At 46.6% G+C, this 14,383-nt stretch overlaps 1 protein-coding gene across 4 annotated transcripts in view; it reads left to right on the forward strand.

Annotated features, from left to right (window-relative positions):
* The first annotated feature begins 2,957 nt into the window (after positions 1 to 2,957).
* The window catches only part of TMEM272 (transmembrane protein 272), a 32,570-nt gene continuing 21,144 nt past the window's right edge, over positions 2,958 to 14,383 (forward strand). For all 4 annotated transcript variants that reach the window (XM_078356006.1, XM_078355974.1, XM_078355938.1 and 1 more), the window contains exons 1-3: positions 2,958 to 3,076; positions 3,178 to 3,317; positions 10,267 to 10,347. In XM_078356006.1, the coding sequence (XP_078212132.1) occupies positions 2,973 to 3,076; positions 3,178 to 3,317; positions 10,267 to 10,347 (325 nt within the window). In that variant the 5' untranslated portion in view covers positions 2,958 to 2,972. The remainder of the gene's footprint in view (positions 3,077 to 3,177; positions 3,318 to 10,266; positions 10,348 to 14,383) is intronic.

The following is a 14,383-nucleotide window of genomic DNA, read 5'->3' on the forward strand; positions in this document are numbered from 1 at the left end:
CATTCTGTTTCTCTTTTTCTTAAATTGTCCTCAGGAAAATTAAAATACTGTGAAAAGTCAAAAAAAAAATGAAAACTTCTATTGAAATGCTTTTTGACTCAGGTAAAAGTTAAAGTGAGGTTTTCTCCCAAATTAGGAAGCCATCAGGATGAGGAGATGGTAAATATAGAAAAGGTGACTCAAGTAGAAGAGTGACATCAGAATGGAAAACTTCCAAAAAAGCATTCAAAGAATGAGGATGGTTACACAGAACTAATTCGTTGGGGAATACCACACAAGCAAAGATGAAAAAAGACAACCTTTTGCGCAGTCTTGGGGAAGAGCGAGAGTGAACACTCATCAATGTCCCTCGGCTTTCTGATTGCTCCTTGTGGGGTGCACAACCTGGTCTTTGGGCAACTTTAGTATCTCCATTACTACAGCTTCCATCAAGAAGTCAGGCCTACCCTCATTAACTCACAGTTGCCTTTGTAATTAAACTCAGGGACATGCTCATTAACTCACTACTTTTGCATCAAAATCAAAATTCCTTATGGGATACGTTTGATTTTATTAAGTAATCTTTTTACTCATAGTATCTGGCTTGGAGTCAGCAGTATTCGTTCAATGAATGAATAAACTCACTTTTACGAGGAGAACCACCTCAACTAAAAACATGCATTTAAAAATGTATACTCTGAATTCAACTTTCAATCAATTCTACTCTCCTCGCCTCCAATGTGCCCTTTATTCATATGGGAATAGTGTAGTGGTGCCACATGTGGACTCTATCACATGGTATGAGTTTGCTTTGTAGCCATGTGCCTTTAATCTCTCTGGACCTCGTGCTACTCATCTGTGAAGTGGGGGTACTAATCGCACCTGCTTTGCTTTGGGCAGCATTTCCAGTGGTGGTTTTCTGCTCACATCTCTAGGGTTGGCAGCTGCTTCCATTGTCAATTGTTAATCTCTGGGTTACTCCACCTACGTCGTGTGTGATTTTTCACCTCTTCCATGGCTCTTGTAACTAATTCCCCATATCGAATTCCCTGTTTTCCTAACTGACACAGCGATTATTATGACTATCATTTATCATTAGCTTTGGAGTCTCATAATCACTTTCCAAACACTCCTACTTCCTCTTCCACAAAAATCTCCTATTTCTGCACTCACAAATACAGTTGTCTGGTTTGGCAGAAAAATATTCTTTGATGTTTTGCTGCATCTTTGGGGACATGTGGAAAAGCTCCTGAATGACCTGCCATTATTTTCTCCCTTCCTGAACTCCCAGGAAGACTGCCCCATAACCTGACATTTTCTTTGTTTTGATGTCTGGGCTAAAATGTGCTCAGAAATGTCTACTGTCCCTTTTTGGCCAGGTCCAGGGCAGGCTCTTGATCACTGTGTGCTCCCAGACGCCACCATGGTAGCAGGGAAGTCTTAAGGCTCTGACCTCACTGCTCATAGTCACTCTGCTTCTGCTCATTTAATGTGAGATAAGATTCAAGTACCATCATGCTTCACTGAACAATGGGGATATGTTCTGAGAAATGTGTCATTAGGCAATTTGGCCATTGTGTGAACATCATAGAATGTACTCACACAAACTCACATGGCATAGCCTACTACATACCCAGTGCTCCCCAACCTTTTTGGCACCAGAGACCAGATTCATGGGGGTGAGGATGGGAGAAGGTTTAGGCATGAAACTGTTCAACCCTCAGATCATCAGGCATTAGACTGTCATAAGTCCAGCCTATTGTTCCTAGCCTGCACACCTGAGGCTTTTTACAGTTCACCATTTTTGTTCATAAGTAGAAGGAGTACACTCTAAGGTAATGATAGAAAGTATAATCAATAAAGTAGGGACTTGATTGTTTTTTATTACTGTAAAGTATGTACTATACACAATGTGTGTGCCATGCTTTTACCTGACTGGCAGTGCAGTAGGTTTGTTTACAGCAACATCACCACAAACACATGAACAATGTGTTGCACTACAACATTATAACTACTATGACATCACCAGGTGATAGGAAGCTTTTAGTTCCGTTACAATCTTAGGGAACCACCATCCATGTGGTCCATCATTGACTGAAACATTGTTATGTGGCTCGTAACGGTAACTGTACGCCCTCTCCCCTTCCTCCTCTGCCCCACCCTGTCCTGTGGTGTGAAGTGGTCAGCTTGGATTCAGGACTGGGACAGTGGCAGGGCCAGCCCTGGAGTGAGCCGAGAGAGTGGCCTGAGGCACAAGGCTTAAGGAGGTGCCCTCCCAGCGCCTTGCAAGTGCAGGGGTGGCCTCTGAGGGAGCAGCTCCTTACATTTTGCATCATAGGCTCTGCTCTTGCCTCACCCCAGTCCCTCCTCAGTAGACTGTCCTTTTCCACCAAAATGACAACAAAAATCTGAATGTCAGGGTTGGAGAATGTCTTTAATGTCGTGTGGCGCCAGTTTCTCAAACTGTGGTCCATGGAGCACCTGCAGGAGGCTTACCAGAGTCTCAACTGCAGATTCCTGGGCCCAGGCCGGACCTACAGATTCAGAATCTTTGGGAGGTGGTACAGGAATCCGCATTTCAATAAAGAATCTCTGGCACTTCTTATAAATCAGCAGTTGAGAACTTCTACTCCTAGGTGCTTGCTACCAACACACAACAGCGTCACACAGCAGCCTGCTTCAGGACTAGGAAGGCCACTGGGAGAAAGTTGATGACATGGGGCACAATTTGGCCTCCCTGTAACTTCACTCTGTCTCAGAGCTGGCGTCTAGAATGACCCAGAATCAACTGAATCCCTTTTCTACGTGGCAGTGCTCAAGTCCATAGCGCACCTCATATCCTCAGCCCACTTTGAGTACTTTCACCCACATTCCTAAGCAGCCGCTGTTCGGTCCACTCTCCCTCATGTGCCACGAGCACGCAGGGAGGGCAAGGGGTGAGAAGGGACTCGCACCAGAAGTAAATCCATAGGTTTCGCGTCTAAGGGACTGAAATGAAGTTTCCCGCGGGAAGTCCTAACTCCGAGGGGTCGGCCATCTTTCCACAGCTACCGGGTCGCTCTGCCGCCCCCCAGCGGGCCCCGGGAACACTGCAGGGGTATGAGCCGGCAGTGGGGCTGCTCTCCCCACACGTGGGAGTGGGAAATGGAGAGAACCCGCCCCTTAGAGGAAAAGCCACGAGTTGCTCTTGCGTTTCAGGAGAGAAAGGGAGAAAGAAAGCGTGCGACAGGGATTGGGAGCCCCAGGTGAAGAGGAGCCCCACAGAGTCAGCCCTGGACACCGGGTCCCCAGAGGGGCTGAGTGCTGCCTGGTTCTGGATCCCACTGGGCGCAGCTCAGGTGAGTCCGGAAGCCCTGGGCGGCCTGTGACGTTGGAGAGAGTCCTAGCAGAGGGTTTCTTGGAATCGTTCCTAGGAAGTTGCCGATGTGCTGATTTATGCTTCCTGGAAAGAAATGACTGTATTGTGGAAGTGCTTTTCTTGATTGTGTGGAGGGAAAGAAAATAGTCTTCATTGAGGCTAAGGGAAAAGGGTTTTCGAAAGAAGTGGATAATCGTAAAGGAATAATGAACCGTAGGGTGAAAGCAAGTTTGTGGGACTGTTAGAAACAACTTGGCGGCTGCAGGACAGCGAGTGGGGACCACAGACGTCACCTCCACGTTTTACTTGTTGGGGCTCTGAGCAAATGGCTTTGACTTGGTCAATTTAAAGGGGTGGTAGAGCTCAAAGGAAGTGCATTTTCCATTTCCTAGGAGCCAAACAATGAAGGCATCCTAGGGAGGTTGTGGAATGACTCTGGGACACAGTAGGAATGCAGTAACCTCGGCTGAATTCGTGCATGCGGGCATAGCTAGGAGAGAAAACAGCACAGGTTACATAGAGAGCTGCAGATAAGAGAGGCCTGTGTCCTGAGCACCCGAAATGTTTGTTGGAAATATTCAACAATGCTAGTTAACATCTGCTTGGAAGGAACAGGTATGGGGATGGTTAATGTCAAATATTCAATGTTATTCAAAACCAAGCAGTGAGTTATTCCTCACAGCTGATTTAGGAATGAATAATTTACCAAGCCAATCAGTAAAATCATAGTCACATATATGTGTTCACTGTTGATTCATGACACAAATCAGAGGTTAAAAATAAAGTAGAATTTTATAAATTTGAACTCTAAAACTGGGAACATTAGTCATAGAAGTTTTCTCAGACCTAGTCCTATTGACGTTTTGGAGCAGATAACTCTGTTTTTGGACACTGCCCTGCTCCTTGTAGGGTGTTTTGCAGCATCTCTGGTCTCTTTATCCACAGCCCTGCCCCAGCCATGACTATTAAAAATGTTTCCACATATTGCCAAATGTGCCTTGGGGGTCAGATCACCTGTGGTTGAGAACCACTGAGATGTATCAGTTGGACTGAGAATTGGAAGTGCGTCGAGCATGTCATTTGGCAATTATTGATTAGTTTCATGGCACCCTTTATTATCACTCAGCTGCCAGGAGAGGAAGCAGCAGGGGCTACTCTCACTAGCCTTCTAGGTGTGAGACACAGCGTCCTATCACAGCATGCACAAGCATGAACTTCTAAGTCACTGCTTGATCACACTGGAGAGAAGACACTGCCCAGCCTGTTACCCTAATCTCTTCCTGTTTCAGATTTCTAACAAATAAGAAATCTCTATCAAATAAGAAAAAATGCCCATTTTCTTAGTACTTAGGAGGCATAGAAATCCATTAAATGGATTGCATTGACATGAATCCATCATTACTATGTATTTGCTCTTTTGGACATCTCCTGCTGTTGAGGGACCCTGTCTTGGAAGAGCTACCACTTCAAAGGGCTCCAAGGAACATGTAATTGAGTTTTGTGAGTTGTTCAAGTCCCCACCATAATAGCGAATAGGTCTTTTGTAGCATATTTGAATCTGCAAATTCACACAGGGAGTTCTGTGAATCAAAAAGCAGATTCACTGCTATTTTCTCAATTTGCAGCTTTCTTTGTGGGCTTGATCTGAATTGAAATAAATCCATATCATGAGTTGTAAAAACCAAATCACAAAGGGGAACATACAACTGGAAAACAAGCCTAGAAAGAATTGGCAATATCACTGGCAATCAAAAACGTAAATTAAAATAATTCATTTCCACGTTTGCCTATGAGAGTAATAAAAATGCATTAGCCTTTCTGCCACCCAGTGGTGGTTCCGTGTGGTGGAACTGGCTCTCTCATACTGCTGGTGGCGCTGGAAATAGATACAGCTCCTTTAGAAGTCAATTTTACCTCAAACCCCAAAAATTGCTTATGCTTTTTAAGTAAATAACTATTCCAGGAGATCTATGTGATGCCTGAAACAAAGCACTTTTCACAGACAGAAATGTCTCTTAGGATTAGTTATGAGTGAAAAGTAAATATCCCAAAACAAGATACAGAGAAATATAGTTTGATGTAGCCTACTCTGTAGAATATAATTCAGCTGCGAAAATGAAAGTTCTGAAGAGCAAATGGTAACAGAATGCTTCTGTCAAAATGTGAAGTGTTCACTTAATGCGCCTGAATACTGCAACCATGTGAAATGTGTGTACCTGCACACATGCGTGTGTGCATATGCAGATACTTGAAAGCCCCCAAATGCTAACCGTTGTTGGGCTGGAAGTCTGCGTTGTTTATAATGACTAATGATTGTCTTTTCTCTGTGATCTAATTTTTCTGCGAAGTTGCTTTTGTAATTTATAAAGAAAATATTCCAAAAGAGAAAAAAGATTACCTACCACCGTCACATAATCGCTCTCCTTTTTCTGTTTGCTCCCTGGTGGACTTGCTCCTTTCTGCTTATCTATCCCCTACATGCAACTTTTTAAAAATCTCTGGACTTTTGGAAAGCAAACTACTTCTCATTTCAAATAACACTTCTTGAATTTTAAGAGGTTTTAAAAAAGAAGTTTAAAATTATAATGGTAAAACCTGCTAATGGGGGAAAAGGCAAGGCAATAATTGGGTATCAGTGGAAATAAAAATACATCCCTTGAGGTGGGGCGCAGTGGCTCACGCATGCGATCCCAACACTTTGGGAGGCCGAGATGGGTGGATCACCTGAGGTCGAGAGTTCGAAACCAGCCTGGCCAACATGGTGACACCCCATCTCTATTTAAAACAAATACATCCCACACCTGCTTCCAGCACATTCCTCCCTAGCCCAGCCCCAGTGGCCCCATATCCCTGTACCTGCCTTCACAGGGAACAATTATTCACAGTGGTTTAGTGTTTATGCTTCTGATTGTTTTCTATATATATATATATTTTTTGAGACGGAGTCTCACTCTGTTGCCCAGGCTGGAGTGCAGTGGCATGATATTGGCTCATAGCCTCTGCCTCCCGGGTTCAAGTGATTATCCTGTCTCAGCCTCCTGAGTAGCTGGGATTACAGGTGCCCACAACTGTACCTGGGTAATTTTTGTGTTTTTAGTAGAGATGGGGTTTCACCATGTTGGTCAGACTGGTCTTGAACTCCTGACTTCATGATCTGCCTGCCTCAGCCTCCCAAAGTGCTGGAATCACAGGCACGAGCCACTGTGCCTGGCTTCTGTGTTTCTGTAGATTTGCAGACATTATTATATGCACAAGGTGATATGATGTGTGTGTGTGTGTGTGTGTGTGTGTGTGTGTGTTTAACATTTTATTCCTTGTAAGGGAAGTTGAACACAATATGCAAAGTTTGTCGGCCAGCATTTGGGACTGTGGCTGGGAATTCCATCTTCCCTTTCTGGCTGGGTGCCAAAGCTAAGTTCTACTGCCACTGCTACCTGTCTCTTAGGGAACATTCTTTAAGGTGTTACAGAATTAATAACATATCATTCTTTTTTTAGTTCTCATCCATCTTGCCAGTTTATGAAAATAACAAGCTTGAAGGAATAAGAGTCGCCTCATTTATAAAATGGATCTAATACCTGTGCCTTGTGTGGGTGCATTCTATTGGCTCCCTCCTCATTTGGTCTGACATTATCAGTAAAGATATCATTGTTTTTAAATTTGATGTTTCTACCCTTATTTGCAGTTAGTCGCTAAAAGGATCAGCCAATTTAGAACATTTGAATTTTAAAAAATGTATATGCAGCCCTATATTACTCTTTGTGGTAGAACATTGTTCTTCAGGATTCATAGACTAAAGCTTGCACCTCTCACCCCAGTGAATGGCCCAAGGTAGAAATGTGTTGTTACGATGTGACACAGATGGTTTCTGCAAAGCTCCTGTGGATTTGAAGACTGGAGTGTCTTGGTTTATAGGCATCGATAGAGACCATTCAGCACACTTCGAAGGAAGTTTATATAACAGTGGCAACTCCACCATGGAAGTGTAAAGAGATGGCTCACATTTCTCCTCCCTCTGTTCTATCCCTTCTGTGAGGCAGGAGTAAAATGCTGTGGTTCGTGGCTGGAAGATGTAAAGTACACACCCTCCCTGTGACATGAAGCGCACCTCTGTTTTCCCTAAGAGTGAGGAAAGGAACTGACCTTCCAGGCCTTTAGGAGGCTTGATGGGCTGTGGCCCCTTTAGATAACTGAGCTTATCATTGCGTTCAGGAGGATTGTTTTTCAGGCAGGATTTTAAGTTGCTTAGCTTCTGTGACGCCCTGTGGCCATCAACCTCATGAAGTGTGGACATCAGTGGGAAGTCTGTAATCCATACAGTAGCCATTTGTCCATGGCTTGGGGCCTATTCGCTGTTTAACAGAAGGATGTGCACCTGGCACACCCCATTAGGCCAGAGAACTGGTCTAATTTCACCTTGGTGGGTAGAATGCCGAGTCAAGGGCAGGAGGCTGTGGTTTACCCAGGGCTGCAGTGCTTTCTGTCTGTAAGGACACCACAGCTGTAGTTTTTGCAAGGACATTATGGGGGAAAATGGAGCCTGGGAAGAGATATTTGAATCCCAAGCACTGCATTTGGGATTCCCAGGGATTGGAGGAGGGGTCAGAAAATCTTGGGTGCTCAGCCCTGCCACTCGGTCCCATTATCTCACTGCAGTCAAAACTGTCACAGTCGATTCTGGTTAACAGAGAGTGGGCACCTCAAGTTTGGCAGATCTCAGGACACCCGGATCCCAATCTGGCTGTGTGATCCTGGGTGAGTTCTTCACTTTTCTGACCCTCAGTTTCTTCATCTGTAAAATGGGGATAAGAATCTTTGCCTAGTTAATTAGACCCAGGCATAACAGATCTGACCAGGATGGCACCGTGATCTCCTGGCTTAGTCCCTGACTCACTTTGAGAAGCCTCTCCTTTCTAGGTTTCTTGTTTATTCTTGCTCTGGGGTGAAGTAGAGAGATTGTGGGCTTTGAAGGCACAAAGTCCAGGTTTCAGATAGAGTCATGGAGGCCTCATTTCAAACCCCAGTTCTACCACTTACTAGCTGGGTGACTTAGAGCAAACAGATTGATCTGAATCTTGGTTTTCTCTGTAAGATGGGACGTACCTGTCCCTGAAAGAACTGGGGAGATTAAATGAGTTAACAATGTGGAAGATCTTGGCAGGGTGCTGGTGACATGCCTCTGGTTGGGGACTGACTCTGGTCATACTGCCTCCTGCTGTAAAGATCCTGCTGACACAAAGCCAGGTTCTGAGCATGGCATGTCCTAGAACCACAGTGATGGGGAATAGAAACCCTGGATCTCAGCTAAATCACCCTGCCTGTACATTAGCTGTGGATCAGCTGCAGAGAGAAGCTGTGGGCCACGTGGCTCCTGCCTGGAGGCCCATGCTGGGGCTGGAGTGACTCGCCGTCCGTGAGCCACAGCTCTGGCCAAAGCAAGCTCTCCTTTTGTCATCATGACCACCTCTGTCCTCGGACCACAAGTCTTCCCTGTCATGGCCTGTTCCCCCTGCACTAACCTCTAGCTCACCCAGGAGGGCCTGCAGGCAGCACTGCTCAAATATGGCGGTCCCCTGGTTTGCAAATCCCCGCAGTATGAGGAATGAGGACCCTGTTACATCGTGCTTTCACATGACTCTGTGCCTACTCACAACGGGTCCCTGGAGAGACTTTGTGTGTGAAGTAAGGATATCTGCCCCAGATCCTACCAGGATCACCATAAGCCCCCATGGAGGCCTCACTCCCAAGCAACGAAATGGTGGGAAGTGGTAGAACTCCGCACGCCTGGCCTAGGAACTCCCTTCCTCTCCTAACGTCTTTACAGGGCTACCTCATTTCACTGGCCAGGAAAATTTGCTTTCTTGATGAGCTGGAGTTTTTTGGTGGATTTAAAATGTGTAAGGCTATTCTTCCAAGGAAGGAACGTCCTTTCTCACAGTGTCAATAAGCTTGCTCAGACCACAGCAGATCTGCAGGGGAGCCGGGGTGGTGCTCCAGGCTGCTCGGGTCTCGGCCCAGGTTGCTCTGGTCAAACGCATGGCTCCCTTCCCGTTTGGGCCCCGGGAGGGTGCAGCAGCTACACTGGGAAGTGAGGGCTCTTGCTCTGTACCTGGGTCCATACCTGGATCAAGTTTGGGCTCTGCCAGTTGCCAGCTCTGATCTCAGGGTGAATCTTAAGCTCTCTGGGTATCTAAGATACTATCTGTAAAACGGAGTCAGTAACACTTCCTAGATTGGATTGTTGTGGGATTAAATATGAGATGACCTTTTTTTTTTTTTTTTTTTTTGTGTGTGAGATGGAGTTTTGCTCGTTACCCAGGCTGGAGTGCAATGGAGCGATCTTGGCTCACTGCAACCTCCACCTCCTGGGTTTAGGCAATTCTCCTGCCTCAGCCTCCTGAGTAGCTGGGATTACAGGCACGCGCCACCACGCCCAGCTAATTTTTTGTATTTTTAGTAGAGACGGGGTTTTACCATGTTGACCAGGATGGTCTCGATCTCTTGACCTCGTGATCTACCCGCCTCGGCCTCCCAAAGTCCTGGGATTACAGGCTACAGGCATGAGCCACCACACCCGGCCCAGAGATGACCTATTTAAAGAATTAATACAATGCCTGGCTACAGTCATTGCTCAGCAAGTGAGAGCTCTTACCATTTCCCCCTCCAGGTCCGTGTCTTCCTGGCTGGTATCACTGGGCAAGCCTCTTAACCTCTCTGAGCTTGGTTCCCTCATCTGTGGAATTGAGGATCTTTTTCTCAGCCCCGCTAACCACTAACAAGGCCACACCTGCAGGAAGAGCAGCACCGACACTGGCACCCAGACCCCCAAGCTGACTCAGGCCACCACTGACATGCACAGAGGGGGTTGGTTATTAGTGCTGAGTAAATCCTTCCAGCATCCTTTCTAATGAGTTATTTCTGATCCTCAGAACTTGAAGAGCGAGGAAGAACAATGCCAGGAGGTCTGGAGAAAGCCTGTCATGAATGCATTTCCAAAATCGCCAGCAATGGTGAGTCACAGCTCTGAGAAACGCCCTGGTTTTGTAGGACCGAGGGCTCTGGGATGACATGGTGAGCTAAAGCTGGAGTGGGTCACATGGGTGGGATGCGCTTGGCTCAGGGTGGCCCCGGGGTAGTAGACCTGGGAAGACAGTGTCCGGCCCTCGGTTGGCTGACTTCTCCTTCCATTCCTTACCTATTCATCTTTAGCTTTCCATAGTTCACTGTATATGTTTTCTGTGTAATACGTGTTTGAAAAATATGTGTGTGAATAGAGTCACTGATACAACCCAGGTATAATGGCAGCTGTGTGGGGCACCATCGCAGGGCAATGTGACACTTTGGACCTGGGTAGCTTTCCCTTACTCCCACCTCAACTTGTCTCCTTACCAAGTTGGACTTTCTCCCGCCATCACCTGCTGGGGTCCTTTGTGTCCGGAAGGGCTGGACCACATTACAGAAGGCCCAGTCTCTCTTGTATTTAGACTATCCCAAAAGTAGATCCCCAAATCAGATCCCAAGCCTTGGGGGTCCCTGGACTGAAAGGTTTTACCTCATGGTGAGATGTATGGTCTAACTTTTACAGATCAAACATGAATAAAGGGAACATTGTGGGAAGCCTTAAGCAATTCATCTCCAGATACTAGTATCAGGCAGCAGCAGTCAGTGGGTGGGGGCAGACGAAGGCGGAGGAACAGCAGAACAAGGGGCTGATGGACAGGTGCCTGGTACCTCTCCTTACCTGCATTTACCATGTCCTAGCACACACTCTCCACTTCCCGCCTCTCCTCCCATGATGTTTCCTGCACTGCTTCATGCCAGCACCTCCAGCAGTGCCTGACATACACTAGGAGCTCAATAAATATGTACTGGCTGACTAAGCAGATGAATGAGTGAAGCGCCAGCTCCCAGATACAACTGACCTTCTCTATTCGCCAGTGGGCCCAGTGCCCACCTCATTCTCCTAAGGCACAGCCCTGTCATTTCACTCCCAAGGACAGCTCTGAGGGCCACCCCCTTCACCCCTGGAGCACACCTACTGCTGTCCCCACAGAGTGGGACAGTGGTGCTGGAGCCTTGCGCCAGGGCCTCTGATGCTCTGCAGGATGAAAGCTCATAGGTGTACTGAGGCAGGGAAAGGAGACACCACCGGTTATATTGTTGCTCTGTATCATCAGCAAATTAACTACCACGACCTCCCCCAACACACGTCCTACCGGTGTACGCAACAGAAGTGCTGATGGCAACACCAGATTGGCAAGAGAGGAAGTGTTAGGCTCAGGGTTTCCCAGAAAAAGAGATGTTTCCTGGCTGCACTGTAAATCTGCAGGTCAAGGTCTCAGCCAACCTTGGCCTGACGACGGCCTCCTTGATTGCTGAGGTTTCTGCCCTCGCTTTATGAATAACTCTGTCTTCAGCCAGCACAGTGGCAAGGCCTCCTAACTGTTCTCACTGCCTCTTGCCTGCCCCCTCAGCAAATCCTCTGGGGAGTCCTTCACTGCAAAGTGACTCCCCATTCCCTAGAATAAAACCAAAGCTTCTGCTCTCCCGTGAAACCCATTGTGATCGGGTCCCTGTTTACCCCTTGAATCACTCCTTCTTCTTCCCTTCTCGCTCTGGAAAATCCAGCCAGACAAAAACATTTTAGGCTCCCTCAAAACACCAGCTTCTGTTCTCTCCCTGGGCCTTCCAACATGTGTTTCTTTGCCTAGATGTCTACTTCCTCCCACCTGCCCCTGCAGATAAAGGTTGGATCAGGCAAGAATTATCAATAGACACTAAATCTAAGAGGAAATTTTGATGACAAGAAGTATATTGGTTGCAAGGGAGGAATAGAATAATCCTCATACAGTGGAAAAAGTAGACCACAGTTCGGGGTTTAAAATGAACATTACCAGTGAGGGACGGGTACCTGTCACCAATGCAGTAATCCAGCCAAGAATGCACAGCCGAAATCCAAACACAAGAGAACATCTGCCAATTACAAAGTGAGGAGTGTTCTCTTTAAAAGAAGCAGAGAGGACTGTGTTCTTCAAAAATGTCAACATCCTAGAAAACAAAACAAAAAAGGCAGTGAGAATGTTCTAGCTTTGAGGGAGGTCTCTGAATCCATCTTGTGCTGCTGTAACAGAATACCACAGACTAAGTAATTTATAATGAACAGAAAGTGGTTTGCTGACTGTTCTGGAAGCCGAGAAGTCCAAGACTGAGAGGCCAGCAGCTGGGAAGGGCCTTCTTGTGTCATCCCGTGGAGGAAGGCATCACGTGGGTGAGAGAAAAAGGGCTCAACTCCCCCTTTTATAATGAACCTGCTCCAGTGAGGCCATGAACCCATTCACTGTGCTCCCATAGCCTGATAACCTCTCATTTAGGTTCTACCTCCCAACATTTTTGCACTGGGGATTGAGTTTCCAACACATGAACTTCAGGGGACACATTCAAACCACATCAAGCAAAGGAGATATGACAACAAAATGCAACATGTCACCCTAGATTGGAGGCAAGGACTTTATTAGGTCATCAACACTGGAATATGGATGGCAGATTAAAACACTGTGTCAGTGTAAGAAGCTGCCACTGTCCTAAGGTAGTATATTAATAAGAGAATATCCCTATCCCCAGGAAATGCACATTGGGATTATTTCCAACTAAAAAATTAAAAAACTTAAAAGGCATGCAGATGGAAACCTGAGTGGCAAGACTCTGAATGTTTGCTCTATCACTCTCTGTACTTGTATGAATGTTTATGAATTTTCATAATTAATATGTCTTTTTAGGCTGGAAAAAATTGGCATCCGTGACCTGGCGACATAGTACATAGATGCAAATCCATGTGCCATAGTGTTTTCCTTTCAAGTGACTTCTAAATTTTCTTCTGTCTGGTCTACATTTTCCACATTTCCTATAAAGCTACATACTTTTGTAATTAGAGAATGCAAGTTTTATTTTTATTTTATTTTATGCTTTAAGAACACTCTCCAGATATCCCCTTAGATAGGTTGGTGCTGTCCCTATCCACATGTGGAGTTTGCTAAGTGGTGGCGGCCTCAGAGGGGTGGCCTGCTCATCTGGGCATCTTTCCAGGGAGCAGGGTGGCCTCCGTGCCCTCACACACCAGCAAGCCACCTGGGGGAGCTTTGGAGCTCTCCTGGGCCACCGCACAGCCCTGCTCTCAGCCTCTCCATCTGGCGCGCTCTCTCTGTCAAGCTCTCTGCTGCGGAACATTTGCTTCCCTGCGGCCTCCTGCTGCCCCAGAGGGTGACTTTCATCACTGGGCAGCAGTGAAATCTCGATGAATCCACATGCAGTGTGTGCAGCAGCTTCCAGCCCTCACAAAATAACTCAATTAAACAGACAAGTGCAGTGAACCCAGGTCATTGCACCTGTCAGGGGGTCCCGGGAAGTCCTCTTCACTCAGAGACAGCAGCAGAGATGGGACCAGCAAAGTGCATGTTCAAGGGGGCCACCAGGAGTAAGACCTTCTGCTCAGGCCTGGATGAGGGACGTGACACTAGGTGGTGTTTGCAGCCCCCTAGCTATGAGAGAAATTTATGCCACTCCGCATACTAAACAGAGAGTGGCAGATTTTGCTCTACAATTCTGGCCAGGAGAAATAGCATGTTATTTTATTTTTAATGTACTTTCAAAACTTTAAAACTTCTTCCTCTCTAAATAAAATTAGTCTGACTCCAAGCTCCTACTTGCCAGAGTAGCAGGAAAATCAGTCCTGGGCTTTGCGGGTCACACAAGAATTCAAGTGTTGGAGTTGGAGGAGGGGAGTCACGTTTTCCTCTTTCGGGGTCTGGGGCAGGGTGTGCTCTGCTCTGTGGCAAGCCATTATGACCTCTACAGACCCTTTGTGCCATGTTGCAAAGGTGGCCCCTGGCAGTGGTAGCTTCCAGGACACAGCTTAGGAGTAGACAGTGATTTTGTTGGAAGAAAAGTGCGCCCTTCTTCCAAGTGAGAGGATTTCCAACCTTCACTCAGCCCCACAGCCTCACACAGGCCCTCTCTTCTCTGCACAAACCACACAGCAGCACGCTCTGT

The sequence above is a fragment of the Callithrix jacchus genome, chromosome 1, assembly GCF_049354715.1.
Source record: "Callithrix jacchus isolate 240 chromosome 1, calJac240_pri, whole genome shotgun sequence".
NCBI classification, from domain to species: domain Eukaryota; kingdom Metazoa; phylum Chordata; class Mammalia; order Primates; family Cebidae; genus Callithrix; species Callithrix jacchus.